Here is a 27,978-nt window from a genome sequence, read left to right on the forward strand (position 1 = left end):
CAATTTTTCTCTTCACTTTTTTTTTCAAATTTTTGACTTGAACTACGGACTTCGCTGAAAAGCAGTCACTGCTCATAGTCTATGGATTCATGCAGTTTTTCACGTTGTAAAAAAGGTACGCAGTTATGCGAGATGATTTAGTTTGTTACATCCCACAACATGTGGAATACTTGGCTTATGTATGTTTTTTCTCCTTTTCATTCTTTCCTCTCTAACCTGATTAAGTAAACGGCACAATCCATATTTTCGTAGAGGAATACTGAAGGACGACATGACTGAAGATGAGAACAAAAACAATAAATCAGTTAAGGTAAGACCGCCTTTCGATCATCTCCAAACAGGTGCCAATCATCCTATTATGTCATTCAGCTTTCCCCGTCAAATTAACGCCGCTAGCCCCCTGCCTAACACGAACTAGAAGAGTGCCGCAATAATTAATTAACTCAGGCTACAATTTGAGACGACGCTTTATACAACTTAAGGAAAATCGTGTTTGTAAGGTAAGGGCACTTGGCACTTGCCCATCAGGATCTGGAAGAATGCCTCAATAATTATTTAACCCGAGCCATCCTTCCAAAGGACACCCTAAATCACTAGAGGAAATTCGTGTTTGAAAGGTAAGAGCACCAAGATTTTTCAAATTGAAAGACCACAGTATTTCACTTAGTCGATCGATCTCTTTGTCAAAGGATATCAATCTCTTTTAAGAGAGTCTCGATGGGATGTTTGCTTTTACGACTTTTAAGTGTAGGCCATTTTACGCCTGATTTGGTTTTTTTTTTCTGTTAGGGTTGACGGAAATGTTTAAAATTAATTTCAATCAGTTTGAAAAGCTAATGATTAGTTTTCATTGTTCTAACACACATTTACTTGTTCGCTTTTACCATTAGAGGCAAGCACGAGAGTTATTCCAGATGAAGCTGCTGATAGGTTTCTGTAGGGTAATTTCCTGTTTTCCCGCATTGGCCACAGGATAAGACATATGACAATCTAAGATTTTGACAATTGGGCGCGTTGCAGATGTGAAAAATTTTAACGGTTAACTTTTTCTACGACTAACAATTAAAATTCGTGAATTTTTGCGCCTCGCTTCAAATTGTCATTTTATGGCTAAAGGTTAACACCATTGAGACTCTTTTGAAGATTAAAAGAAATTCAAGACATTTTACACCCTTAGTCATTAGGTCACTGCTGGTCTAATAAGAAACATTTGTTTTATCTACTCGCCGGGCCTTAAGTTTCATATCATGCAATGCTTCTGTATTACCCACATGTCGGGAAGGAAGGAAAACATTATTTTAAATCAGAAATTCTCGTGATATCATCCCACCACATAATTATTGATTCGTGCCCCTGAGATCGAATCTTATTAATTCCTTTTTTTTTTTTTAACATTTTCAACTGCAATACGACTCTTTCAATTTCCCAGCCACTAATGAAATTTCACGAGCAATAGATGTCATTTTATTTTTTGCGGTTTGGTTGAAATTTCACGTCCGCTGTCATTTGGCCTTTCTCCGAAAGCTAATCTGAAGGATGGGTGCGATTCAAAGGAGGTGACGTCAAGGACCCAACGTGGAAAATTCACTCGGCTAATTGAAATAACAAGGAAAAAACAGAGTTTTCGCCCGTATTCGTGAAGCTGTTCGACTTTTACCACCATTAAAGTGACATAAAGTCTGATACGTGGTCTAAGTGTAAGCAATCGTCTCAAACCACACTGCCGAAATTTCTTATCCCATCAGTAAACAAGTCTGATAGAGAAAAGTGGGTTTGAGTTTCAACCCATCGTACGTTTTTGTGATTATCCACTACAGTTTTTGGAGGACTGCGATGAGACAACTGTAGTCGTGGACGGGTTAGACGAAGAATTCTACCATATTCAGTTCCTACCGTAATCAGCGCAACCTCTTCGATAAGTAAGTCCACGTGTTTTGTTTGTTTGTTTACCGTAAAATTTTATTTTTCAATTTTAATAGCATACGAATTAAACATATTTCGTTTTCGTTTGGTTATTTCAGGTTTCCATTATAATTAATTATGGCTGTATTAGGGTCCTGACGCAATGGGCTGAAAAAAATTTGTTTGGCTTCACCAGAAATCTCGACAATATTTGCTCCGTTATTTGTCAATCGCGCACTGAAAAACATTAACATATGTGTTAACTAAAAGTGTTCATTACAGGGATGTACAAATTAAACTGTACTCAAAAAATCTGATGTCGCTTTTTAAATGCGAAATCAAATTTTCTTGATTGACGCTTTCCTTCGGATCATGACTTGTAAATTGAAAAATCTGTCAGATTTCACATCTGACTGAAACGTTTATCCTGCTCTGAGGCAGGACGGCGGTGCCTTCTAAGACTGGCAGCACTTGTGGTTACGGAACTGATGACAGATGTGTTTTCGCAAAATAAACAGAAATTTGCCCAGTGCACCCGGGCCCTCAGCCAAGTTAAAAACAGAATCCAAAAAGCCTGAGAGATTCTATAAACACTTGGAGATAAACTTCATATCCATGCACTGCCTAGCTTTTTCCATGTGTTCAGTTAATGAAACGGGGCGAAATACAAACTGTGCGATAGCGACGGCCGAGTGAAAAGGCGGGGGAACGTTTGAGTAGGATAATGTTCTTAACCCGACTCGACTCAAGCCTCTCTGGTTTTTTTGTTCCTTCACTGCTATCGCGCCGTTTACTAACTGGTCGCCTGGAACAAGCCTTTTTCTCTATACTGTAAATAGGAAAGGTAAGATTCATGTATGTATCCCCAGAAGGAAGGGGATGAGCGCAGAAAAAGTGACATTTTCACGCGTACCTCCCTTCAGCGTGACTCGTGCTTCGTGCACGCCCCGCACTTGCTCTGTTCTCTTGAAAACGCAAGGATATTGTGTCAGTTCCCCATGCTAAAACGGTTCGAATGATATACTTAGGAAATGTTTATAGGTGTTACATTAACTTCTGTATTATGACATGACTTGCATAATCTTGCCTTCAAGCGCTTATTGCTCTTGAGAGAGTGGAATCACAGGATTTTCAAAGACAGTTGGCAAAACAAGAAAGATGTCTGTTGATAATAAAACTCAATATTTTCTGAATTCAGCTATTTTCGGCAACCAATTGACTTTATTGTCATGGAACTCTGATTCATTTTACATATACTGTAAATTTATGGAGTCAGAGAAAATGGGAATGTGGTTAACTAAAAACTGACTCATCAGTGATTAGAGAAGTATCTCTGAATTGATTGGTACATAAAATTTCAGCATTCAATTTAAGCAGAATTTTGAGAGCTGGTTTGGGCGGCTCCAAATCACAAGATCTCTTAAAAACCCAGGCTGCAACGGATGATTGTTGTGATAAGTCCTCAACTTAACTTTTTTCCATCTGGCTGAGCTCCTGAGCCCGCGAGTAGCGTCAACAAAGTTGCATAACAAGACAACTCACCGCGTACAGTATTTCGTCTCGCAGAAAGGGCTGTTTTCCGAAACTACTATCGGTTGGCTTTTTAGTGTTCGATAATCGTCCTGATCGTTGAAGTCATCTGTTTCAGAATTTGCTGGTAACGACTTCGTCAACGAAGATGTACTAACTGCAGTGGGAAGTTAAGCTCGAAATTGAAAATCAACGCTTTCTTATTTCCTAGAGGTAAGACGAAAGGCGCATGATGATTCAAAAAAGAGCGAATTTCATATATTTTTTTTTACAATTTCGGTAACATGCAATGTATCAACAAATTTCATCGGACTAAGTTTTCCCAATCGTTCTCCTCTTGGAAGAATAAGATTATAAAATTAAGAATTCAAAATTGAAGCAGAAATTGGTCGTAAACCTCATTCAGAAGTTTAAATATTCAGCTTCAATAACCCAGATTCATATATTTTCTTGTACAATAGGATTTTAACCTTTGTGTGCTTCCCGTTCAGTATAATCCATCTGCCAGCGTGTTTAATCAAGCAAGACCTACCCAAAAAGAAATGAAAAGAAAATAACACCTTTCAATTTTTTATTCGTACAAATGAGATTAAGCTTATTAGATGGGCTTATCATGAAAACAAGTAACACTTACTTCCCATTTTGGCTCTGCATAGTAATCAATTAACCAAGCACATGTCAAAACCTAATAGAATTGGAAAATTAATTTTCATCTCGGCTCGCTCAGGAACCAATGAAATTTTCAAAACCAGCCGAAAGTTAACAGATGCTGTGTTTACAAGATATTTGCTTGTGTTGGCAGCAGGAGACCAGGTCAAATTTGTAATTTTCTCTTCACATCCAAATTATATGGAAGCGCTGTCACAGCCCTCACAACGGGAAAATAAAAAGCTAAGCCAATAAAAACACGCTTTAATAATGCCATGATATCTACATGAAAGCCATATCATAATTTTGATCTAGCTTGGTAATTAGCGAGGAAATTTGACTTGTAAGTAAACATTTGCAGTGCGTCCAGTTTTCAACGGTAATCATTTGAATGGATTCGAAATGTTTTTGAAACAAGCCGTTTTCGATCTCCGCGTCACTGAACAAGGGAGATCAGTTAAACAAATGAATAGAACAATCATCTTGCCGGCTCGAGAGGTGTAAATGCTTCCTGAATTACAGAAGTGAGACTAATTAGAACTGACACAAACATAACGCCTCGAAAGATTTGTCGATAATGAAAGTTTTGCGAAATTCTGCTAAAATATATTTTTCGGTTTTAAGAGGAATCGTTGCCGAAAACTTAATATCTACATTGCTTCTTTAGCTTTCATTTTTTCCAATTAAACATATTGATAAAAAAAGCTGTGTGAGCGTCTCTAGTGAAACATTGGCAATTTCTGAAATCAGATTCACCCGTAATCAATTTTATAATATGCTAATTCTGGATTTAGCCTCCAAAAAAAAATCTAAAAACCATTTCCAGCCAAAATCGCTTTTTCTAACGATTTAGAACGAATAGAGGGTTATTTTTTTTTTTAGAAAGAAGGGTATTTCGTGGCTAAATCTGGGATCAGTAGATAATTGAGTGTGTCAGAGCCTCAAAAACACCTGTATCTTGCGGTCGTTATGCGCTGTTGGGAAAGATATAACATAGTATTGCGCTATTTATTCAGCTTATTATTAGTGCTTCGAGCAGACAGTCATTCAAAGTACAAAGCTGCCTTATAAACGGCGTTAATTTCAACTTCTGTTGTGCAACTTGAAGACATTTCCTCGTGAAAAGCGGAGTTATCGAAACGAAAACCAGATTGCACGCAGTTTTAACGCGGTGTGTGGTTTCTAATATCTTTTCACTTAAGGATTTATTCGAAATGGTTCATTTCTAGGAGCTAAGCTACCAACAAAGAGAGGTAAGTTAGGTTTGCTTTCTATCAAAACGAAGTTTGATGATTTCTTCTCCTTTCGGCAGAAAAAAAGACAAGACAACTGGTTACTTTTCCTTAGAAAGTAAAAAGACACATTTTGTCATATGTGGCGTTCATTCACTTTGCTACCGCGTTTTTCTTCGTTCTGGCTTTGAAAAAATTGTGTGTTGTTTTTCAACAAGTCATGTTCAAACCTAATGTTATTCTAAATTGGTGATGAAAAATTGGTTGGTAAATTTTTTGTTAAAGTAAATGGCATAATAACAGAATTATAAAGTTTTCACTCAAAAGCAGCCAAGCCTTCGCTATTTATTTTTGTGACTGTTTACGATTAATTCGATCAGACAGAAAAACATCATAAGTTGACAAGCCAGATTCTCGACGGAAACTAATTTACTTTCCAGTCTGCAACATTACTAATTGATGTCAGTTATTTTTATTTTAAGTTTGAAATAAAAAAAACTGACATGAGATTAGCGTTATGGTTAGGTTTCTTGATTAGCTTTACGTACATCTTCTGAACACGTCAACGTTTGTGGAGAAAACTTTTCTCGAATCAGGGATTGTTTCGATTGTTTTCAATCGTGATTTAATACGCCGAATTGCGTTTTTTCCTTGCGTCAGCAAAATCTTACAAAATTTTGATGAAATTTCGAGGGTATCATCCTGATTCGAAGCATCTATGTTTCAAATGTTTCGAGTTAGAGGGTAATCAGTTATATCGAAACATGCAAACCACATTTTGCATGTTAGAGATTTTCGTTTATATGCATTGCAATGCGATATGTTACCAGAAGTCTATCGCAAATTTAGGAATAATGTGATCTTTTCCGCGTGATTTGATACAACATGAAATGTTATGCGGGATACGCAATACGCATAAGGTACTTAATGCGATTTGACGACCTTGAATAAGACATACAAGTACACGACAATTTATCGCGGACATAAATATATTATGTAGATGTTGATGGAAATACCACTTTTTTAAAATAGATAGGTTGGGATAAAGCAAAACCTTTAAACCGCGAGTGGAGTCATTTACATGGTTTTTATGAGCTTAAAACTCGGTTGCAAATTTGAGTAAATTTATGCGAAACTGGATTGTTTACCGTTTTCTGTTTGGTCAGGCCTGAAACGAAGCTTTACTGAATCAATACCGATGACAGTTCTATTACTAAACGTCTCGTATGGAGTCGAAATTTAAAAAGTAATGGTCTCAGAAACAAGACACTTCGATTTCAAATTAATACAGACTACATTAAGGTGCTACTAAAAAAAGAAAGTTAAAGAAACCTCAAACTTATATTGGACTTGCACCCAGCAAAAAAAAAAAGAAAAAATTATGACTGATTGAGTTTACCACCTAGCTGCACTGGCCGCATTAAAAGCCCACTAAAAGCCTTTGTAACCAAGCCTTATAGATAATTTTAAAATGGCGCCATAGCGGCAGAACTTAAATGGCACTGCGTGACTCCGTTGTAGAAATACTGTTTTTTTTTCCATTACCTTTTGCGTACTTTAATTTGCGTTAAGCCAGTTGATATTTTTCTGTGCAAGCTGCGAGCGGCATGCAAAACCAGTTACATCTGCTTCAAAGTCATTTCTAAGCAGAAAACTTATGTAAGCTTTTTTCCCTATTCTGATTTGTTTCGTTACTGTTTGTTATATTTTCAATTCGATCAATTGGGTTCTATATGCATATGATGGTGCCATTCTGTAGTTCTTTCTCGATCGTTCTAGATGTAAACATATGCTCTTTACACCCACACAGGATTTTACGCATGCGAATTGGTAACATCACGAGCAAACAATTACCAGCTTGTTAATGAATGGTAAATTTACAAAGCTGACTTCAATTTGTTCAAGATAGTCTTCATTGAACGACCAGTCTTTTAGTGAATAGGAGACGAATTAGACAAGAATATAGAGTAATTACTAACCCACCCTTCGAAAAATATCTTTAGAACATCTGAATCAGGCTATTCAGAAAGTTTTGTATAAATTAGTAATCGAAATAAAAGCTGCTCTAAATTCAAAAGGTCTTTCTACGATTTTCAGAACCATTGTCCATTGATCGTGCTATTAATAAAAGATTCTGGCGCAAAAGAAGCGGAAAAACTGCACACTTAAATGGTAAACTCTGCTCATTTTTTACTTCTAAGATCTACCAAATGCGAAAGAAGATTCTATTTTACTACTTAAGAGTTGTTTTGCGCCCGTATTTCGCTAATCATCCTGAATTTGAGGAGGCAGCTGGTTTTTTAGCAAAATGCAAAAGAGAGCCGTTATTGTAGAGACGTGCCACTTTCTGTGATAATTCGACTGCGTCGATCAAAGCAAATTATATTTGTCCAAAGGAATAAAAATAAAATCGCAAAATTTTCAAAAATAGCTTTTTTTGGTTTAGCTTTAAAAGCATGGAAAACTTAATATTAAATGCGGCTTTTAAATTGCAGAATTAACATAACCATATAATAAGTTATGCCATAATTTCTCAGTCTCAGTCTCTCGAGAACCACTAAACAGAAATAGTTCGCTGGCTGCTCAACAGATAAAAACTGAGGCACAATTTGACCACATTTATCCAGGTAAAGATTAGAAATCTGTTAACATTTCGTAGATATTTTTTAGTCCGTATTTGTATTTGTGCAAATATTGAAAAAAATTCTTACAAATTTCCTTAAGACTCTGGGCATTTCGCTTGTGAAACATCGTACTTAGCCCTGAAGTTCGATTACGTTCAAATTTTGGGTGTTAAGAATATTTTGTAAAGAAACTGAAGTAAGGTTATCATTACATCTGAGGGAAAGTTTAAGACGCTGTGCAGTTAAATTATGGAGTTTCTTCAGTTGTAAGACTCTAGTTCAATGAAGGAAGTCTTCAGATCTGTAGACGTAATATTGAGTTTCTTTAGTATTAATGGAGGATGAGAATTATAGCTGTACTATTGAGAGTAACAAAGCCTAGAAAACCTAATGTTTATTTTGAAGTTTGAGTATGTAACACGTTCCTAAAAATAAATTTTCAATTAAAGGAGAGTTTGGGATAAGGTAAGTATATCAAGATTGAAAACACAAGTTGAAAAAACGAGATAAACGTTGCACGGATGATTTGGGGTAGCAACGATCAATCGGGATTACACGTTCACATACAAGGGAACATAAAAGGTATTTAAATGTCCAGTGGCGCCATAGATCTGTTGAGCACTTATGCTCGCTTAAAATGCATTTTCCTCGCTAATCTACCGCTAAAGGAAAATCTGTCTCTCGTAAGAGGTGATAAAATCAAAGGAATTTCTGATATCAATTCAGCCCAACATATCTCGAGAAGATGCCACTTCGCATTAAAATTGAAAGCTATCTTGACACGTTTTCCAGAAAGGGCGATCGCATCAACAATATGGGCTAATGTTTTAAAAGCCTTGTTCTCGTGACAGGTGGTGTGTGGCAGACTGAATAAGAAAGACGCCAAGTAATTCAGACAAGGATTTTGCTTATGATAATTAATTCTTCAAGATATTATTATTATCAATGCCTCAAGAAATATACCGTTTCCATTTGGTTAATGCAATTCACTTAGGAATGATGTAAACATTTTGAAATCGTTGTCGAGTGTTTCGATTGTAAATAAACAAACACAGACGTCCCAAAATTGGCCTTCCTTACAGGATGGCGATACAAAATATCATGAAAATAAGATATCAGTTTTCACTTGGTCTATGACATTTTAGATCCAATGCTGGGGCAGTTTACAAGTCATTGAAGAGTGTTTACATGGAAAGTGTATCTAAAACTAAAAAGGTAGCATCAGGGTGTCATTTTGGTACGAGCATGAAAACAATAACGCGCATGAGTTGCTCATAGATTTCGTGACTTATAATCAATAATCTCAACAAATGGTTTCAACGCTATTTTCCGCTCATTTACGATGCAAACCGCTTTTGAAAAACATTATTCACAGTTAGCGTAATTTAGGGTAATTAGTATAACCAACTGAGTTGATATTAGTTAGCCCTTCGTTAGCCCTCGTCAGAGCGAATGGAAAACCGTCCTCTGACTTAAAGAAAACCACAAAATATTTTAAACTGAGAAAGAAAAAGAACGTTGAGTGCCACAAGTGGAAAAGATTAAAATAAATTGAAAATGGCGAGCTTACGAAATTGCGTATGGATGCTTTACAACGTACATCGTTTAAACTGCGATTTTTTTTAACTCTTTTCTCGTTGCAGTATCAGTGTTGAATCAAACAATAAGGTCAAGGGGAAAAAAGGAATGATATCGCCTAAGGAGTTCTTTGATAACGATTTTCCTTGTCAGTACCAAAGGAAATGTGTAATGATCAGTATGGGTAATATGCATACTGTTAGCAGGATGTGAAGGGTCGATATCGCTTCAACCAGAAGTACAACGTTTCCTTTCGTACAATGACATCGAAGCAAGCCTCGGAAAATGTTGGATAAAATGATTTTATTTTACCACATTAATATTGTAATCTTATGCCTTAAGCCGCCTACACAAAGAAGGGAGATGACGAAAATTATAATACCAAAGCTAATTAAGAAGAATTTTGAACACTCAAAAATACACCTGTCTCTTGAAGTGACGCGAAAAACACATCTTCTCGGAAATACTTTTTAAACCATTTTAGCTATTGTTGTTAAAGGAAAGGTGCTAATGATCAATGCATGGTTGATTTAATTGATTCCGTTTTGTTTCTTCATTACGGTGAACACCTTCCTTTTATGTGACACTAATTCTACTGCCATGAAGGACCATGCTGATGGGTGGAAAAATTCAACCTTTAGGCCTGCCGGCCAGCAGTTTTGTCGAGATAACAACCTAAGGCATCTCAAGGACCAGGGTTTTCTTAAAAATCAAAATAAAAACATTGAAATTGTCTCAATAAAACTTCACATGCGTAGAAGCGCTATTAGGGAGTCTGTTCCTTGATAAAGCGCAATTCTGTTGACTATGTTGTAAATTAACATAGATATTTAAATGTAATTTATTTAATGACGGTGGATTACTTTTGTTTTCTTGATTGTGGTTTATTCGAGAAAGCAGCCTTTTTGGTAATTGCATTTGTTTGGAAACTCACTACTTGGAAACAAAACCCCAGGTAACATTATATAATGCCTTTAAAAAACAAAAAAGTTACTTAATGTATTGCGAACCCTAGGTAAGGGTAAGCTTCTTAAAACAAACTGTGGCGCTGCGTCGGTGGGATTGTTAAAACAAAATTTGGTTCAGTTTTATAAACTGAGTTGATAGTGTGAAATAGCCTCCGTAAGGAGATTTTTAAACTGATGTTTTGAATGTTAGCCTTTTGTCACAGCGAATGACGGAGGATAAACGCCTGAAACGTCCGCTTTAAAAACTCTACGCATTCAAGAATTCGTGTAGTTTCTGGCTTCCAACAAACGGAGCTTTCATCATGCAAAGTAAAATAGTTAAACTCTCAGAATATAGTGATATGGAATTATCTGAAGCGTAAAGTTCTTCTGAATTATGCTGGACGGAGTCGCCGGAAGTAACTCCCTGAGTCTTGTTTCTCTACGCTGTGTGATTGGTCCAGAAAATTTGCGTCATCCTCTCAACCAATCAGGTGCAAAGTTTGGTCACCTGCTCTCAGCGCCTGCTACAGTTCATGTATTTTCTCGGAGTTCTCTCAGTGGCGTCTTCAGATATTTACTCTCTTTTTCGATCGGCTGTTGTACTTCCTTTAGCCTTGGTTGAATGTCAATCAGCTAAATTGCACTCTAAAAGTAATAAGAATATTTGTAAAAGCTTGCCTACAATTTTAATTCGAAACTATTTTGTGAAAATGGCTTAATTAATTGACCTGACAATTGACAAATTTCTTATTTCTCAAATTTTCTTCTACCAAACCTGTCCAAAGGTAAACAGAATTTAAAGAAGTCTGCCAGCCTTGAAGTTAAACGTCAGTAATCCAATGTTGCGGAAGACAAACTTTGCATTCACAATTTCCGTGTTTTCGTGTTTCGTAAAATTCTTGGCCAAGTCTATTTGCATTATTTTCCTAAGACGTCTGAAAACCGGAAAACAAAATTCGAAGGCGGGATATTATGACTGAAAGGTGTTACACATGAAAATGGTTTCAAGGGTTTGTTTTCCAAGATCATTGGTAAAATGAGTCCGCTTTAACGATCCAAAGCAAAAGGATGTCATTGTTTTGTCTTGTCTCACATAACGGTTAAAATTCTGTGCAAAAAAACTTCACCTTAGAGTATAATTTGAACATTTCAATTCCGGTCGTTTCATTTAGGACCTCTTGAGGAATACCTAAATTAGTCACGTCTCGATTAGCTGTAAAATGAAGTTTGCCAAGCGCTTGTCACGTTTAGGCAATTCATAATATTTTTCTAAGGAACATGGTTATTTCACTCGAACAAAACTCGTTTATCCAGCTGCAGTTAATTTGATTTACAATTTACGAGCCGACAAATGCGTTAGAATCTACGCAAACTGTCCCACCAATCAAATTCGAGAACGAAAATGCAATCATTTTTACCAAACTACTCAGTTCGACGGTTTTAGGTTCAAAGCTGTGTTGAGTTCAGTCCATCCTTCTGTTGGCTAAGGCGCTATTCCATACCAGGTAGTCGTTTCACATTTTCTTTCTTATCCCTGCATAAATATTACACAAGGAATTATTTGTAATCAAACGATGCGCAATTTTGCATGATTTAACAAACGCAAAAGCCATTCAATTCTTTGCGCAATAAATTTCGTGGTATTTCCCTGTCAAAAGAAGGGTAAAAATTGCATATTATTGCAGTATCTCTGACTTATGTTCCATATAACAGTGGTTGTCCAAGATCTCCCTCACAATTACGCCTATTTCATCATCTTCTCAACTTTTAATTTTGAACCCAAAAAAGTTGGCTGTACTAACATGTAACAAAGTACACTTCAGGAAATAAGTGAAAAGTGAAAATTGCTGTATATCATTTTACCGCTAGGATTTTTTTGGCGCTTAAAACAGTTTCATTGCTTTGTTTTTATACGAAGCATCTTTGATTTGAAATAATCCGTTACAAAAAACATCAACAATGAATGTACATTTTAGTAGATTCTAAATCATGCTTTTCAAGAAGGTTTGCGTGCAAATGTCGGCTCCGTTCACGCAAATCATGAGTTTTTGTCTTTGTTCAAAGCAATTTCAATTTTTGTTAATTGTAAATGTAACATAACGTGTTGCAAAGCCGAACAATTACAAATTTACCTTGCTGCTGTTCACGAATGTTCGATTATGAATGTCGGCTCCACTCTGTCTAGTCATATTTTTCTCTGCAAGGTCACCTGTAATTTGAACATAATGCATTTCAAAACAGGATTGTTACGAATTTAATATGTGATAGGTATTATATCCTGCATTTAAATAAAACTCTTCTCTATGCATTCGCCCTCCATTCTAAGGGCTTGTTTTCTTGCGCAAAAAAAATTTTATTTTTTTTTTATTTCAGGCCGGCCTATTTGTAATTTATACATAATTCGAGATAGAGTCATATCGAATTTAAATAGTAGCAGTCTGTAAAGTTCGCTCTTTATTTAATTTCTATCACGCATCGCCCACTCTGTTTTTCAGGATTGCCATTTCATGTCCAAAGAGAAGGTTTACTCAAGTTCGAACGGTGCAATTTACCACAAGTTGAGTCAGAGTAGCTCCTAATCATTTCTTAGCGGACACGTTTCAGTCAAGTTTGATCAAGAATCCTGAATTTAATCTGTATTGTAAAGAGAGAGACTTTGTAATCTTTAAGCATAACTCTGTTTACCTGTCCAAATGACACATATTTGATATTGCAATTTTGTACATGCGAAAATATTACTGTTTCTAGTGAACACAATTTCACTGATGCTGAGTTTTTTTTATTTACCCATGCTACTCGTATATTCAGTCATATGTCAAAGACATGCAAGTAATTAATGTTTCTCTTAAGAATTTTTTCCGAGCAATAACAGCGTTTAAGTAGTTGTCAGAGTAAGGCCTGACAGGCAAGCAACGCGTGCTAAGTAATGTTTTACGAAGGTGTCAAAGGTAATTATTTTCTTGGGCTGACAAAGGTTCTCTGAACCTTAAATGAGATCTCAGTTTGAAATAATAAAATGAACTGAGATCTGTGGCTTCCTCGAACAATTAGGATTCGATGAGAATCATATCACAAAGTACTCTTTCAGAAAACAATGATTTTCTTATCAAGAATTTTCTCAGACATCAAGATTGAATATATATATATATAGGCAATGTTTTGCACCTTTCACTCAATGATCTTAAAGAAATTGGGAAATTTACTCAGCACCTACTTCCCGCTCAAAACCTTCAGAAAAAGGCCAAGAAAGCTTTTTTAAGTTATTTTGAGACTACAACTTTATTCAAACAAGATGCAGACGGAAACGAAACATTAACGAGATTTTTGCGTGTAAAAAAAAAACCGTACAATCAAGAACCCGCCTTAGGCCTGATTCAACTCATTTAACAGAAAGATAATTTGCAGATTTCCGTACAAAATTACGAAAGTTATTTGAATCATGGTAAAATCTTATCGTTAGTCTGAGTTAAAAATCGTATCTTGAATGAAAGAATGATATTTACCAGATTGAAGTACTCTCCGAATTACTTCAAACTTCGCTCGGAAGTCAACAGATTCTACTTTCTAATTTACCGACTGAGTTGGTAAATGAAAACTGGCCACCGCAAAGAGTTTCTGAAACTGTTCTTTTTTGTGCGTTCAGAGCGAAGAATAGAAAGGTCTATCGGTTATTAAAATATCTGTTCCGAAAATTGCCAACCGGAAGGGTTTTTTTAAGAACTATCTTCTGATTCAATTCAGTGATCCTTCAGGTCGAGATTTTTCTCTTTCGAAATGATCAGGCAGCATATTCATCTACTCTAAGGAAGAGCTTCCAATAGGACCGCCATCTTGATTTGATAGGGATAATATCCTTCATCAAAATCGCACGGGATAAATTCGACAGAGTACCCGGTCTGAAAGTAACAAAATACAGGCCCTCGCGGGACAGGTAGTACAGCGATTTGATTGGTTGGTTTTAGATGTCGGCACGAACCGCCTTAGTCGGATAATAAAGGGTTAAGATGGCAAAGAGAAATTAAATCTTAATCAATAGTCGGTGTATAAAGGATTACCAGTATTTCCTTGTTGATCCTACAGAAGATGTTTTGATGAATGAGAGGAAAATTTGGATTTTTCATGCAGCTTTTGAGTTAGATTTTCGTTTTTCTAATTGGATGAGAGCAGAAGTACTTTATTCAGGTAATTCCTGAAGATTTCACTGAGCACCCATAAAGACTAGATTGTGGGAGACGAAATGAAAAAAATCTATCGTACAATTTGACACCTAATAATCGTATACCTGCTGTTTAAATTCACGCTCCAAATTTGCATGTTAATATATAGAACAAAGAAACCACGGAATACTGACTCCAACGCATAGAGGAAACATTCCCCGTAATACACGAACGTTCGTACACTCTTATCGTCTGATAGTTATCTTGATTAGGAACTCTCGTTCGGAAATAATCCATGGTAAAGGGGTTCATTTATTTTCTTATATTTTTTGTTCTTTAATTCAGTTTTTGACGTGCTAATGAGTTTTCTTTTGTGTTAAAAAGAGTCGCTCTGGACCTGCATGTAGTTAAGTCAATCAACTGTGAATACATTTCAATGACACCCTTCAACGCTCAAATGATGCTAGCAGGGATTATGTCAGTCTAGTTCACACCGTTTCAGATCACGCCGGTTTCATTTACATTTACAAAGTTGTTTCTCAATGAAAATGAAATTTTCCTAGATCTTATTATCGCTTTAAGTGAGAGCTACGTATACGGGTGAGCATTAAACTCAAGTATTTTATACATTTTGAATTCGTTTACGTGAAACGCCGGCTTAACAATTTCTGAAAAATTGTATTTACTTTTAGGAGTTTCGTCTTCAACAGGGATTCAAGATTATAACAAAGAAGAAAATGCCACTGTTTTTCATATTGCTGCTGTGTTTGCTCAGCGTCTCCGTAGCCAAAGAAGAAAAAGAGTGCGACATTTGGCCTATAGGGAATTCAACAGCTGTGTAAGTGAAAAATGTTTACATCTGCTTACAACTAACGGACTAAATGTTGACAGGCATGCATTTCTCAAGCGTGAATATTTCAAATTCGTTCCTGTCACCCGGCAGCAAACGGGTTATTATCTAAGGTGCATGTGTTGTGAGTTTGGTAATAGGAACACAGTCAAAGTTCAAACAGTGTCATTTATTGAAAGGTAAAATTCGCCATAAGCGCCATTCGCAAGGCAGGAACTCTTTGATTTAAAAATACTGTGTGCGTGGAGCAATATTGAACACGGAAGGAAGCATTTCGAAGGTTTCGTGCTGATTTTATATCCAAATATACAGGGAATTCCAAAGGGAAGCCTATTTGTTAGGAGACATAAACGATGTGAAAAAAAAAAAAAAAATGGCAAAGCTAATATCATGTGGGTTGGTTACATGTTTGAATTTCTCGAGTACCTTTCTCCATCGTTGATATCAATCTGCACTACTTTTCATTCTTTTCTACTCTTTTTATTTTTAATTAAGGAACTTTATCAGATGAGGGACTTATAGGGCTTTGATAATAAGGGAATCAATTAAATCAAAAATAAATTTCGCCCTTTTTAACACTTTTCACACATATAACGACAGCGAGATTTAGGGTTAGGATTTTCCTAACATAAGCTTATTGTTTCCTGGAGTCTATTTTTTTATTCTCTTTCTTCTTAAGCCTTTCATTCCCAAGATCTCATTAGCAATTCTCCTTACTGTCTGCCATGCAATTCTTACGATGTTATTTCTGAGAATTTGGTCTCTGATCGACTAATAATCCTGCAATTGATATTGTTTCCTTATTTCCATAACGTTTCTGCTTGATGACGTATCGAGATTGTAAAGAGAAATTCTGTCGTGGTCGCGGGAGTTTTAGGATAAAAAACACTGACCTTGAAAACAACGTACTTTAATACGAAAGTATAAATCAGGGACTAGAAAGACGAAAAAATTTACCAAAAATTTTGGCTCAAAAACAAATGTAACGTCATACTTCCATTACGTGCAAGGACTGATGAACTAAATCCTTACAGGATCTAAATTTTCTTATACACTTTAAACTTCAAAGCGCCGACGTCGACACCAGCTTACTTTAACAGCAAAATATAAATCAGATTGAACATGCGGAAAATAAACTTGAATTTCAAACACGGAAATATGACCATAAGATAATAAATACTGTGTAAATTGCAAATTTTAACAACAAAACGCTTATTATTGAGTGTCATTATTTTTTACAAGACTGGGAATGCTTGAAGCTTCTTAAACTCACGCTTTAGATGAACCAGTAAAGAAAAAAACCGACATTTAACAATGCTTTTAACCTGTGGCTTTGAAGGTTCGAACGCAGTTATTTGTAGCGCCCAATTGCAACCTGGTTGGGGAGGTTAGGAAGCGGGGGCCGTTGACAGCTAAATTTTCTCAGAGCTCTTTTCCTGCTGAATCTACTTGTTTTGAAGTCAAACTACGATCTAGTCTAATAGAGATTTATAATGGCATTGGAAACGATATAACAACGACGGTAACGCCATGACCCATCGTTGATATTTCTCGTAAACTGCTTTCCTTATACTCATATAATTGTTATTCATTTTGGGGTTTTTTTTATGGTTTAATGTTTTTGCACCTTTCAATATATTTTCAGCGAAATAATTAACCAAGGCTGCACTAGTGTTGTATCGACGTCATGTAACAACGCAACAGACCATGTAACTAACGTGTGAGTAAATTTTATTCATACCTACTGATTGTAAACAATGAGATTATTAGTTGAAGTGTTTATTCAGCCTCTAGTTTATGCACCGATCAGTGCCAGGGGGACGGGGAATTTGAACCTTGCCTGGCTAAGAATTTTTTTAGGAAAGTGTAACGTTGTTCTAGCGGAATACAAGTGCTATATCTTTACTTTTCGAGGTGTTTACAGGTAAAGAGTTCACTTTCGCGAGCGAATGGGTCAAAAGAAAAGGTCTACAACGTTTAGGTGTTACAGCTTGGTCAATGTGGAGAAAGTTACAGTCGCTGATTTTGCCTTTCAAAAAAAAAATTGATCTTCAAATCTGGCACTTGGGCAGGGCATTTGAATACAATTTTGTACCCGGAGGGGCGGGAATTTGAACAAACCAAACTTCAAAAGTTAATATGCCCGGGAGTTTGCCCGTGGGGGGAATGTTGAAGCTTCGAATTGATGGACGCATTGGAGGGAGGACAGATTCGCTCTCTAAGATTATCATCTCTTATAGACCATGTATTAGTGGTTACCCTCGTTTTACTTTTATTTCACAGGCGTCTTTCCAATAACAAAATCGAAGGCTTAAATGCAACCACGTTTGCTTGTTTTGAGAACCTCAAAGAACTGTAAGTGTATTTACGTATTTACTACAATTGTCTTTTGCTAATGGCGAGACTTTGTTAACCGTTGTCAAAAGATTTTTTCAGGTCCGTTACGCTTTTCATTTTCCTCTTGAACAATATATCAAGTAATGCAAAGTAAATTAAGGAGACCTGTATTAAACATCTATTCGAATTTTGAGGAATATTTTGTCTAAGTCCAAAATTTGATTTCTCGTCATAGATTTCATCTCGCAATTATTTATTTTCATGTAAATACATATGAATCGGCATTGTTCGAAAACCAGTATGCTTATGGGAGGTCAAATCTTTCCAAATTGTAAGGTTGATATAAAAAGGTACGAATACAGCTTGAAAACTCTTTAATTTCTCATTGCAGAGTTCTCGACGGAAACCTCATCTCTGACATTCCTCCAGGAGCGTTTTCCGGTAATGCCGCTTTAGAAGACTTGTAAGTTGTTTATCTGTTTTTTGTTTTATTTTTTGTAAATAATAACTTTGTCTTTCGTTTTGTGAGTGAAACTCCTTATATCCATAATTTCCACTGACACTGAGGTAAATATTTGTTTTAGTCTTTCCCACACAGAAACCATGAATCTGTTTATTTCTGTCAATATACCGAAAAATGGCTAGCAATTAAACTCTTGACAAGCGAGTTTGTCTCGCCGCCTTCTCGGAAGTGAATGCTCTAATTACTTCCGAACTAGCCAATCTCCAAGCGTGAAAAGCACTATTTAGTTGTGTGGTATATACCAATATGGATTATTATTATGCAAACTTGGAATTATTTTGTCATTCAGGAATCTTGAATACAACAAACTAAGAAATATTTCTGCTGGAGCTTTTAAAGGACTTCATTCAATGAAACATTTGTAAGTAACTTTCCTGTGCCTTGCTTGTTAGCGCTTTTCAAACAGATGACTTAAAAACAAAACCAAAGAGATCGCAATAACCAATCAGAACAGAGGTAGCTATCGGTAAAACGCGGGAACACTGGAGTGACTGCGCTTGATTACCTTTCAGTTTTACTCTGTATTGGTCGCGGGAGGGATGGGAGGGGAGGTTGTGGGAGGTAGTGGCTTAAGTGGGTGGCATAAGTTTCGACCAATCACATAGTGAAATAAAGAAAAGCAAATGCTATCTCAGATCAGTTTCAACGCTCGATTAAAATATTATTTAATTTTGGGAAGTTTGGGCAAAACTACATACACGGTCCGATCTCCATGTCTTCGAGCTCCAAAATATTGAGATAAATCCAATCATTAAAGTCCAGCTGGCCGAATATTAAAAAAAAAATGTATCACGACTGAAAAAATATTCATTAACAATTGCAGATATCTGAGCAGTAATTCAATCACGAGGATTGAAGAGAGCTCGTTTTCCGGACTCAAGACGCTGACGGAATTGTGAGTACAAATTTAAGGAAAACTACTCATAAAGTTTTAAGCATTGCCAAGGTTTGTTTTCTTGTTTCAAATAGATTTATGAACAACAATGGCCTCATAGACTTTGCCACTGGTGCCTTAGGAGCTCCAAAATATTGAAACAAAACCAATCATTAGCGTTCAGCTGACTGAATATTGAAAAACCCATAGTACTCAAACCTAATATTGGAAGAGATTTTTGTGATATCCAGAATAATCAAGGTCGAGGCAGGGGTTATCTACCGAAGCCGATGCCTGACGCTGATAACCTTGACAGAGACCTTGATTATTCTGGATATCACAAAAAACCGAATATAATAACTGTTTTATTATACACTGAGCGAAAAAAAATTGGTCACGATAGTAAGTGGAACTGATAATTTATTTCTAAACGTGTAAAAATATACAAATCAGCAGGCAACACAAAACGCGTGAACTTAAAGTGATTACTCTGAGAAATCAAGGACCTTCAGTGTCCTTGACATGATTATTGTATAATCTGCGGCTAGATGACGTCCTAAGCGCTGATTTCGAAAATTCACTATACGCTTTCGGCCAATCAGAAAAGAGATAGTGAGTTGAATGTATAATAATGATAGTAATTTCACCACTGAAAATATTAAACCATTGATAATTGCAGACATTTGAACCACAATTCAATCACGAGAATTGAAAAGAACTCGTTTTCCAAGCTCAAGACGCTGAAGAAATTGTGAGTACAAAATTTATTGAAAAATTCTCATAACGTTTTAATGCTCGTGCAGATTTGACCAAGAAAGGTTTGTTTTCTTGTTTGAAATAGATATATGCAAAACAATGGCCTCAAGTACATTGCTCCTGGTGCCTTCGACGGGCTTGATTTGATTGATTTGTAAGTATCACATTGATTTCAAACTCCTTTTTTTTAACGCTGCCGTTCTTGCTCAGATCAACTGTTGTTATTGTTACAGCGATTTCGTAGAAAAAGTAAGCTTTGAATTGTAGCTCCGGTTTCCTTAACTTTGCCCACTTATTAGTCAATCGTCGAGCGCTTTAAGGGATTCATTTAAGAGTTTAACGGCATGCATTTGAAGCAAAAAATTAAAACATTTCAGCTTTAACGAAAGGCCTTCAAACAAGCTTAAATTCGTGGTAAAAGGTGAACATTTGCCCAGTTTCTCTGAAAATTTTTTTCGTCACCGATTCTTGAGCTCCTTGAAGAGTGCGTTTGATCAACTATTTGGGCCTAGTTCACAAAAGCGTTACAAGAACGAAGATCGTTATTCTAAACGCTATTCGCACCTTTCTAGGGTATGTCTATGACTGGGAATATAAAATCTTGCTTTGTAAACGCAAACATTATAATCAATAGTATCGTTCATTCGTTTGAATTCTAACCAATGAAAGTCTTGGTACTGGTAATTTGCAGCTTGTGACATTTTAAGATGGTTATAACACTGGAGGAGCTTTTTATACCTATGTTTCCCGTTTAGATCATAACAGCGCAACCCGATTAAGATCATTAAATCACATAAGAGGAACCAAACCTTTATGCATCGCTAAATCTCGTGATTTGATTTCACAGGCGCCTGCAAGATAACAATCTCGAGGAAATACCTGCGTTTCAAAAGCCTTCAAAAATTACTACCCTGTATGTATTATAATTTTTTTTTCTTTTGCGAGTGAATTCTACGGTGTGTGACCGTACCTTAGCAAAAACCGCGCCCAATCACTTTTCAAAATTTGAAATTTGGTCATAACTCATTGAAGATTTTGTGCATATCGCCTGCGGGGGGGGAGGGGAGGGGAGGGTGGATGGGGTTGGAAGATTTTTGTTTTGTCTCAATAAAGTTTACTTGATCTCCCCATAAGGTTGTGATGTTTTGATGATCCCGACCTCATTGGCAGTTTATTGATAGTCATTCTTCCACAATCCTTCTTAAATTCGGTTGGCGACTACTGATCTCCCAATCGGTCCCCCCTGAAAACAATGTGATCCCGCAAACTTAATTTATATACTTTATTTTAATACCTTGGGAAGCTATTTTGTGGTACGAACAGCTAGTAGCTATTAATTAGTAGCCACCTCTGTTATGATGTATATAATTTTATATGGATTGACCCCTAAATATCGACGATCTCGATTTGTATTCCGAAATGATGTTACTTCATACCAACTGAAGAATTCTGGGAATAAATTGGCTGTTCCGCAACCCCGCCCCAATTATTTGAAGAGAAGTTTTTCCTACAGAGTTGCTTTCCCATGAGCTCCGATCAACAGTTTCTTTAAGCGAGTTCAATGGTAAAGTGCGTTATTATATCTTTTGATTAAAACACGGCAGCCTAAAAATGCAGCTTTAATGATATAATAGGTTTTTATTCTAATAATACAATATTAATCATTAGTTAGTTTAGCTAAGCAGAATTAGCCATTTTTCACTCTTAGATTATGCGGAAGGATTTTACCCTGAATAAACAAAGTTATCTATCTATGTGGTGGCCGTTTTGAATTAGTTTACGCTCTCTGTGTCAATATTTTCCACGCATCTTAAGCCATCTCTGTGCCTTGTTGGTTAATCATTGCTTATGTTTATTAAGTTCTAAGTCGCTGCTACTTTCTTACAGAGATTTGTCCTCAAACCCAATCATGAAACTTGATGCCAAAGCGCTGGGACTGCATTGTGATCTCGTCAGTCTGTAAGTTGACCATACTGTGTATTTTTTTAACTCTACGCCTTTCGACCGAGGAACCAGATCTGCCAACGATCTACGAGCTTTTAAAAGACTCCTAGTTGGCAATATCTCTTGCGATAAAACAACGCCATTTTGATGTGAATACGGAAGATCTGGGTATAATAAGGGAAATTATAACTAGAAAGCCAAATTGATAATTTAATCTCTTTAACGATTCCCCGGGAACCCCCCACTTCTCTCCCCATCCACCCACCCCCCACCCCCACCCCCACCCCCCACCCCCATCCCCACCCCCACCCCCACCCCTACCCCCACCCCCCAACCCACTCCCCACCCCCCAACCCACTCCCCACCCCCCAACCCACTCCCCACCCCCCAACCCACTCCCCACCCCCCAACCCACTCCCCACCCCCCAACCCACTCCCCAACCCCCAACCCCCAACCCACCCCCCACCTCCAGCTCACCCCCTAACCCATCCCCCAACCCACCCTCCTCAAAAACGATTGTTACCGCTGAGTTACTGTCCTTCTAGATATTTGTCCCAAACAAGGATTACGACCCTGGAGAACAGAGTTTTTGTCAACAACACCCGACTTAAAATCTTGTAAGTACTGAACCGTTTTTCAATTGAGTAACTGCTGCTTTTGTTTTGATTTACATCGCTTTGATTGGTACAGAAAATACGCGCCACTCCCTCAACCAATCAGATGCAAAACTGAAAACAATCACGACTTGGCCGCTCGGGATTTCCGACGCTTGAGGCAGTTTGGTCGGTTTTACTTTGAGTTCACGTTGGCTCTTAACCCTTTACATTCCAACATCAGTATGCATATTCTCCATAACACTAACTAGACATATCTTAGGGTTCTGACAAGGAGAATTTGTTCAAAAATGAAGAGCTTCTTAAGTTGATGATCATCTCCTTTATTCTCATGACCTAAACGTTTGATTCCAGGATGATGTAAGGAGAAATTAGATTTTAGTCACTCTTAGGCGTTGCGATTACTTTAGTTTTGGGTTTTCGTCACTCAATCGAAAAGCACTCCATTACCGTTTATAAAAATCATCACAAGACTCTCTTTTACAAGGTTTCGTGCAAAGGAAAAAAATTAGAAAAAACATTTTTCTTTAAAAGAATCTAAAAGTTCCTTAGCTATGATACACTACTGGATAAATCTTCATTTTTATCTATTTTTTTTTTAATCTTCACAAAAATAAAGCCATTCATGGTTTTCGGAATACCCGAGAAACAGAAAGAGAGTACTGAAAGAAAGTTCAATTCTTTCCTCCGTAAAAGAGAAAAAACGAGTCTTTCAACAAAGGTGGAAAAAGAAAAAAAGAATGCCACGGAAGGCCATGGGGCATATTTAGTAAACTTCTTCAATGATTCTGATTAAAAAGAGTACATTGATAATTCTGCCTTTGGCAGACAATCTCCCTTCAAATATTTATGGCTGAGATTCGTTAGGAGGGTGGGGTGACTTCAAGAAAACTGATTCTAGTTCACTCCCCCTTCTTCCCCCCCCCCCCACATGTAATATAATTTTCTTATCTCGTCCCTGTTAACAGAAGGTTCATAGGAGAAAATCTGAAAGAAATACGTCCGGAGGCTTTCAAAGGACCAAAGCTCATAGAGTTGTAAGTTTCGATGTGATACATAAATATCTTAATACATCGATTAATTCGGAGCTTTTACATTTTGCCCCTTTCTCCCCCTCCCCCCTCTCTAGGCAGCCCACGGTATTTAACTGTGATTTGTCCCCGCAGGATGTGAAATTTGGGCATTGCTTGGGTGGGGTAGGGTGGGGAATTTAAATCCGAACTGTCTCTTTATCTTTTAAAATAAAAGTGTTTGAGGGTAAAAAGTTCACTTTCGTGGGCAGATGGCTCAAAAGAAAAGATCTAAAAGAAGATCACGATTGCTAATCTTGCCCTTTACAAAAAGGAACATTTACGATCAAACCAGGGAGTTGGGTGGAGCATTTGAACGCAATTTTGGCCCCAAAGGACGCGAATATGAACGAACCATTCTTCAGAAGTTCATATGTTTGGGGGGAGGGGAGGGGAGGGGATGTTGAAGCTTCGAATTGATCGGCGCATTACGGATAAGAAACCGAATGCAACCTGTGTGAACTTGTTGGGTTTATAAATGTTTGGTTGTAAGATTTGCCTTGTGAGAGCTTTCTCAGGTATACTTCGTGAGAAGAACGAGACACCGTTTGGAACAGGCAAAATGAAAACAACGACAATAACAATTCAACCAGCAATAACAACATGAAACGTAAACAATGGCATCCTGTTGGCGCGAAAATGTGCACGGATATTTGTGCACGAACATTAAAGAATTGGTTCATGCTTAGCGTGCGCTTATTCCTCTTAGGGCCTGTTTACATGGAGGTGGGGGACCCCAGGTAGGTGAGGTAACCTGCCTAAGTGGGGTAACCCGCCTTTCCATATAATCTCTCATTTTATCTGATCACGTTTACTTGATAGGTGGGGTAACCCGCCAAGGCGGGTTGCCCGGTCTGCCAGGTGGGGTAACCCTGTCAGCCGGGGTGACAATTTGCCATGTAAACGTCTCAAGGCGAGGTAACCCGCTTAGCCGGGGTCGCGTTCATTGCAAAAAGCTCAAGAACTGAACACTTATGTTTTAAAACTTTGTACATTTCCAAACCGTCTCATGGCAGAAATCACCAGAAACTGCAACGGACACACAAGGAGTGTAAAATGTTCACATTTCGGAATATTTAGCGTTGTAAATCGACCATATTTCGTTTCCCAAACCATTCCTTATAACGTATTAAGTCTAACCTAACACCGCGTAACATAACGCGTGACGCTTTCATGAATAAATACATACATGTCCGAGAATTAATCTTTCGTCTTTCTCGAGATGTGAGCTTGGGACGCCTACGCTCAAACTCCCTGCAAGCGCAACAACAACCTTAAGAAACCTCACCCCAGCACCCCGGAGTTTTAAGAGTGCATGTAAACGCGATTTATTTTTCTACTGCGGCTAGGCGGGTTACGTCACCTACCTGGGGTTCCCCACCTCCATGTAAACAGGCTCTAACACGATTAACGTTCCGTTTACTGCGTGGGATGTTCACTTTTCATTGTTCGTGCGAATTCATTAACTAAAAAATTCCCCTTCTGCAACAACAAAAAAACACTCGCTCGTCAAATTTTAAACGTGGACTCCTTGTAGTAGACGTGACATTTCTAAATGGTCGAATATCACTCGAGGTATATCACTGGATATTCTCTTGTTATAGCTGGACATATTCGGTCACGTGATGCACTTAAATCAATCACGCGCGGGCAAAAATATTTAATCGCTTATTAGAAAAATAGCAGATTTTCCTTTTTTAAAATTTGTCAAAGATGTTTTTACGGCAATAATACACCCTAAGCCAGCAATGGGCTCTTGTCTATGCCTAGTTAAGAAAATTTGGGTAACTAAATATTTGTACAACACGGTGAAAAGTTTCTTTGATTATTTTGCAGAAATTTGCAAGAAACTGGGATCAAATATCTGCCAGGTGATGGGCTTGAGTACTTGAAGTATCTCACAATCAAAGGAGCACGGAAGCTATGGGAAATACCAATCGTCCATTTTGACAACCTAGACACAGCAAGTGTGGAATACGCCTTTCATTGCTGTCTCATTAAGACTAAACGTGACTCGCGTAACGTGATGGCCACTAAATCGAGTGTTTTATCGTCTCCTACCGTCAAGCTGTGTAATGTGACAGCTAATAGAACGACAACCACAGCACGTCCAACCACTACAGATCCCTTTGGTGGTATCATCGGACCAAAACGCAACAACACGGAAATTCCAACTGAATCATGCTACGATGGGACCAAAAATACTAACACTCTCCCGACAGGGTCGACGGATGCACCGTTTACTTGCGTTTCAGAGCAAAAAAATGACACGTTCAACCCGTGCGGTGATTTACTGGCTACGAACGCGTTGCGCGTTTCTTCCTGGGTGGTGCTGGTCCTCGCTCTCTTCGGGAACTCGTTCAAACTATTTGTTCTGTTGCTGAGTAAACGCAAAATCTCCATCACCAGGATCCTGATGTGTAACCTGGCTTTTGCAAACCTCTGCATGGCTTTGTTTTTGTTGATGATCATAAGCGCCGATATGTATTCCTTGGGCGAATACCAAAACTTCGCTATGCGATGGCAGTTCGGAACTGGTTGTAAAATCGCCGGATTTGTATCGATTTTCTCCACAGAGCTCTCTGTCTTTGTGTTGACGATCATCACTGTGGAGAGATACTTCACCATCGTCCATCCTCTTAAGGTTAACAAACATTTGAATACGAAGCAGGTTATTATACTCATAGGGGTGGGGTGGACGTTTTCTTTGACAATGGCAATCCTGCCGCTGGTAGGGGTGAGTAGTTATCAACAGGTGGCAATATGTCTTCCATTTGATGTGAAAAACACTCTGTCAAAAGTTTACGTTACGTTTCTTTTATCAACGAATGGAATGGCGTTTTTCTTCGTGCTGTTTTGTTACGGTAGAATGTACTGCAGTCTCGGAGGATCTGTGCCTGGCGCATGCGTGGACCGTGTGGAAAGTCGCGTTGCCCGAAGAATGGCGATGCTTGTGATTACAAACTTCGCATGCTGGTTTCCAATTGCACTTGTCAGTCTTGTAGCTGTTTATGGAACAACTTTGATAGATTTGAAAACGGCGCAGTTTTTCTTGATCTTCGTTTACCCAATCAACTCCTTCACAAACCCTTATCTCTACGCCATAGGAACGAAACACTTCCAGATGGACGCACTGGAAATCATAAACCGTCTTGGTATTTGTAAGTCAGCGGTAGAAAAATTGAGCGGTAAGCTACGAGATCAACTTGAGACGTTACCGAACTCGTCCCGAGGAGTTACCGGAAGTAAAATAAGTCTCAGCTCCTCTCGGTCACCGCACCATTCGCCTGGAGTATCGCCAAAGAGCAGTTTTCGTAACGAGGGCCGTCATAGCTCTTACAGAAGCCGCAACGAGAGTATGAGAAGTAACAGCAGCAACTTCTGTTCCAACTCATCGAGAGAAAGCCAAACTTGTTCACCGTGTAATTTTTTAACAATTCCATTGATTTATAGGAAAAGCTATGACCAGGACCGAGAGAAAGAGACAGCAGACTCCAGGTCAAGTGTTTATATGAAGAACAATGCAATCGAAAGGACTTCCTTCCAGTCGCAAAACTCTGATTCTGAACAGGATAAGATTTCCGCGCGTAGACAATCCGCCAAAGAAGTTGTTCTGGATGGGCAGATTGCCTATCATTTGAATAGAGCAGCGTGTAAAACCAAGGACAGTGATGATGTAGAGGCGCTGATGTCTCTCGAGTCTGACACAAGCGATGTCAATAAAAACACAGAAGACACAAAGGACCACCTTTACTCGCAGATGCCAGTTGTCATGGTGACGACCTGTTAATGTTGCTATTGATAGTGATATTAAATTCAGAGGACACACTTGGGATAAGAAAAAGTGCGCCCTTCAAAGATAGGACCATTATTGTTTTTCGGTTGAGACTAAAGGCCGAATAAGATAGCGTAAATGGATCAATATCAGTATCTGGGCAACTGCCCACCTACCCCTCCCCTAACTCAACAACAGTCAATTGACAACAAGTTAAGGCTAATGTTAGGTTAGGGGAGGGGTAGGTGGGCAGTTGCCCAGATACTGATATTGATCCGCGTAACTCTCGTTCCAAGGCTCTTCTCTTGCCCCTCCTAGTACGAAGTTGAGATGGTGGTGGCACAAAATCTCCTCTTTCACTGAATTTTCCAAACGCTTATTGACAGAGACATTGATAATATCAAAAGAAGTTATCCCGCCCCCTCTACCATGAACAAATACAACTTCAACGATAACAAATCTTCAGAAAAAAAATGACAGTGAATATAATTTAAATTGTAAATAACAGTTTAAAATAAACGCTCTGTTTTAGTGAACAGTTTCTGTCAGTGATGCACAAAACCTCCAGCGTGGGTTGGGGGGGGGGGGGGAGGGGAGCTTTCGCACCCTTTTT

General features: G+C 37.9%; 1 protein-coding gene and 1 long non-coding RNA gene across 15 annotated transcripts; one reads left to right on the top strand and one right to left on the bottom strand.

The window, feature by feature from the left end:
* The first annotated feature begins 467 nt into the window (after positions 1 to 467).
* LOC113683322 (follicle-stimulating hormone receptor) lies at positions 468 to 27,901 on the top strand. 14 transcript variants are annotated; one of them, XM_089194600.1, is made up of 15 exons: positions 468 to 617; positions 1,430 to 1,919; positions 15,314 to 15,459; positions 17,117 to 17,191; positions 17,755 to 17,826; positions 18,200 to 18,271; positions 18,621 to 18,692; positions 19,155 to 19,226; positions 19,885 to 19,956; positions 20,047 to 20,115; positions 20,809 to 20,874; positions 21,849 to 21,920; positions 22,452 to 22,523; positions 23,489 to 23,557; positions 25,427 to 27,901. In XM_089194600.1, the coding sequence occupies exons 3-15, from the start codon at positions 15,359 to 15,361 to the stop codon at positions 27,378 to 27,380; spliced, it is 2,838 nt and encodes a 945-aa protein (XP_089050726.1). In that variant the 5' UTR covers positions 468 to 617; positions 1,430 to 1,919; positions 15,314 to 15,358; the 3' UTR covers positions 27,381 to 27,901. The 14 variants fall into 14 exon arrangements, with proteins under 14 accessions (XP_089050726.1, XP_089050731.1, XP_089050728.1 ...); XM_089194605.1 differs by having other exon boundaries at positions 518 to 617; positions 15,332 to 15,459; XM_089194601.1 differs by lacking the exons at positions 468 to 617; positions 1,430 to 1,919 and adding exons at positions 7,874 to 7,939; positions 8,386 to 8,518.
* On the bottom strand, positions 9,803 to 11,752 carry LOC149034482 (uncharacterized). Its single transcript, XR_016183149.1, has 2 exons — positions 11,592 to 11,752; positions 9,803 to 11,109 (listed from the first exon to the last, which is right to left on the bottom strand). It is a non-coding gene; the product is annotated as an uncharacterized LOC149034482 (long non-coding RNA).
* Positions 27,902 to 27,978: the final 77 nt, after the last annotated feature.

The sequence above is a fragment of the Pocillopora damicornis genome, chromosome 14, assembly GCF_964200805.1.
Source record: "Pocillopora damicornis chromosome 14, jaPocDami1.2, whole genome shotgun sequence".
NCBI classification, from domain to species: Eukaryota; Metazoa; Cnidaria; class Anthozoa; order Scleractinia; family Pocilloporidae; genus Pocillopora; species Pocillopora damicornis.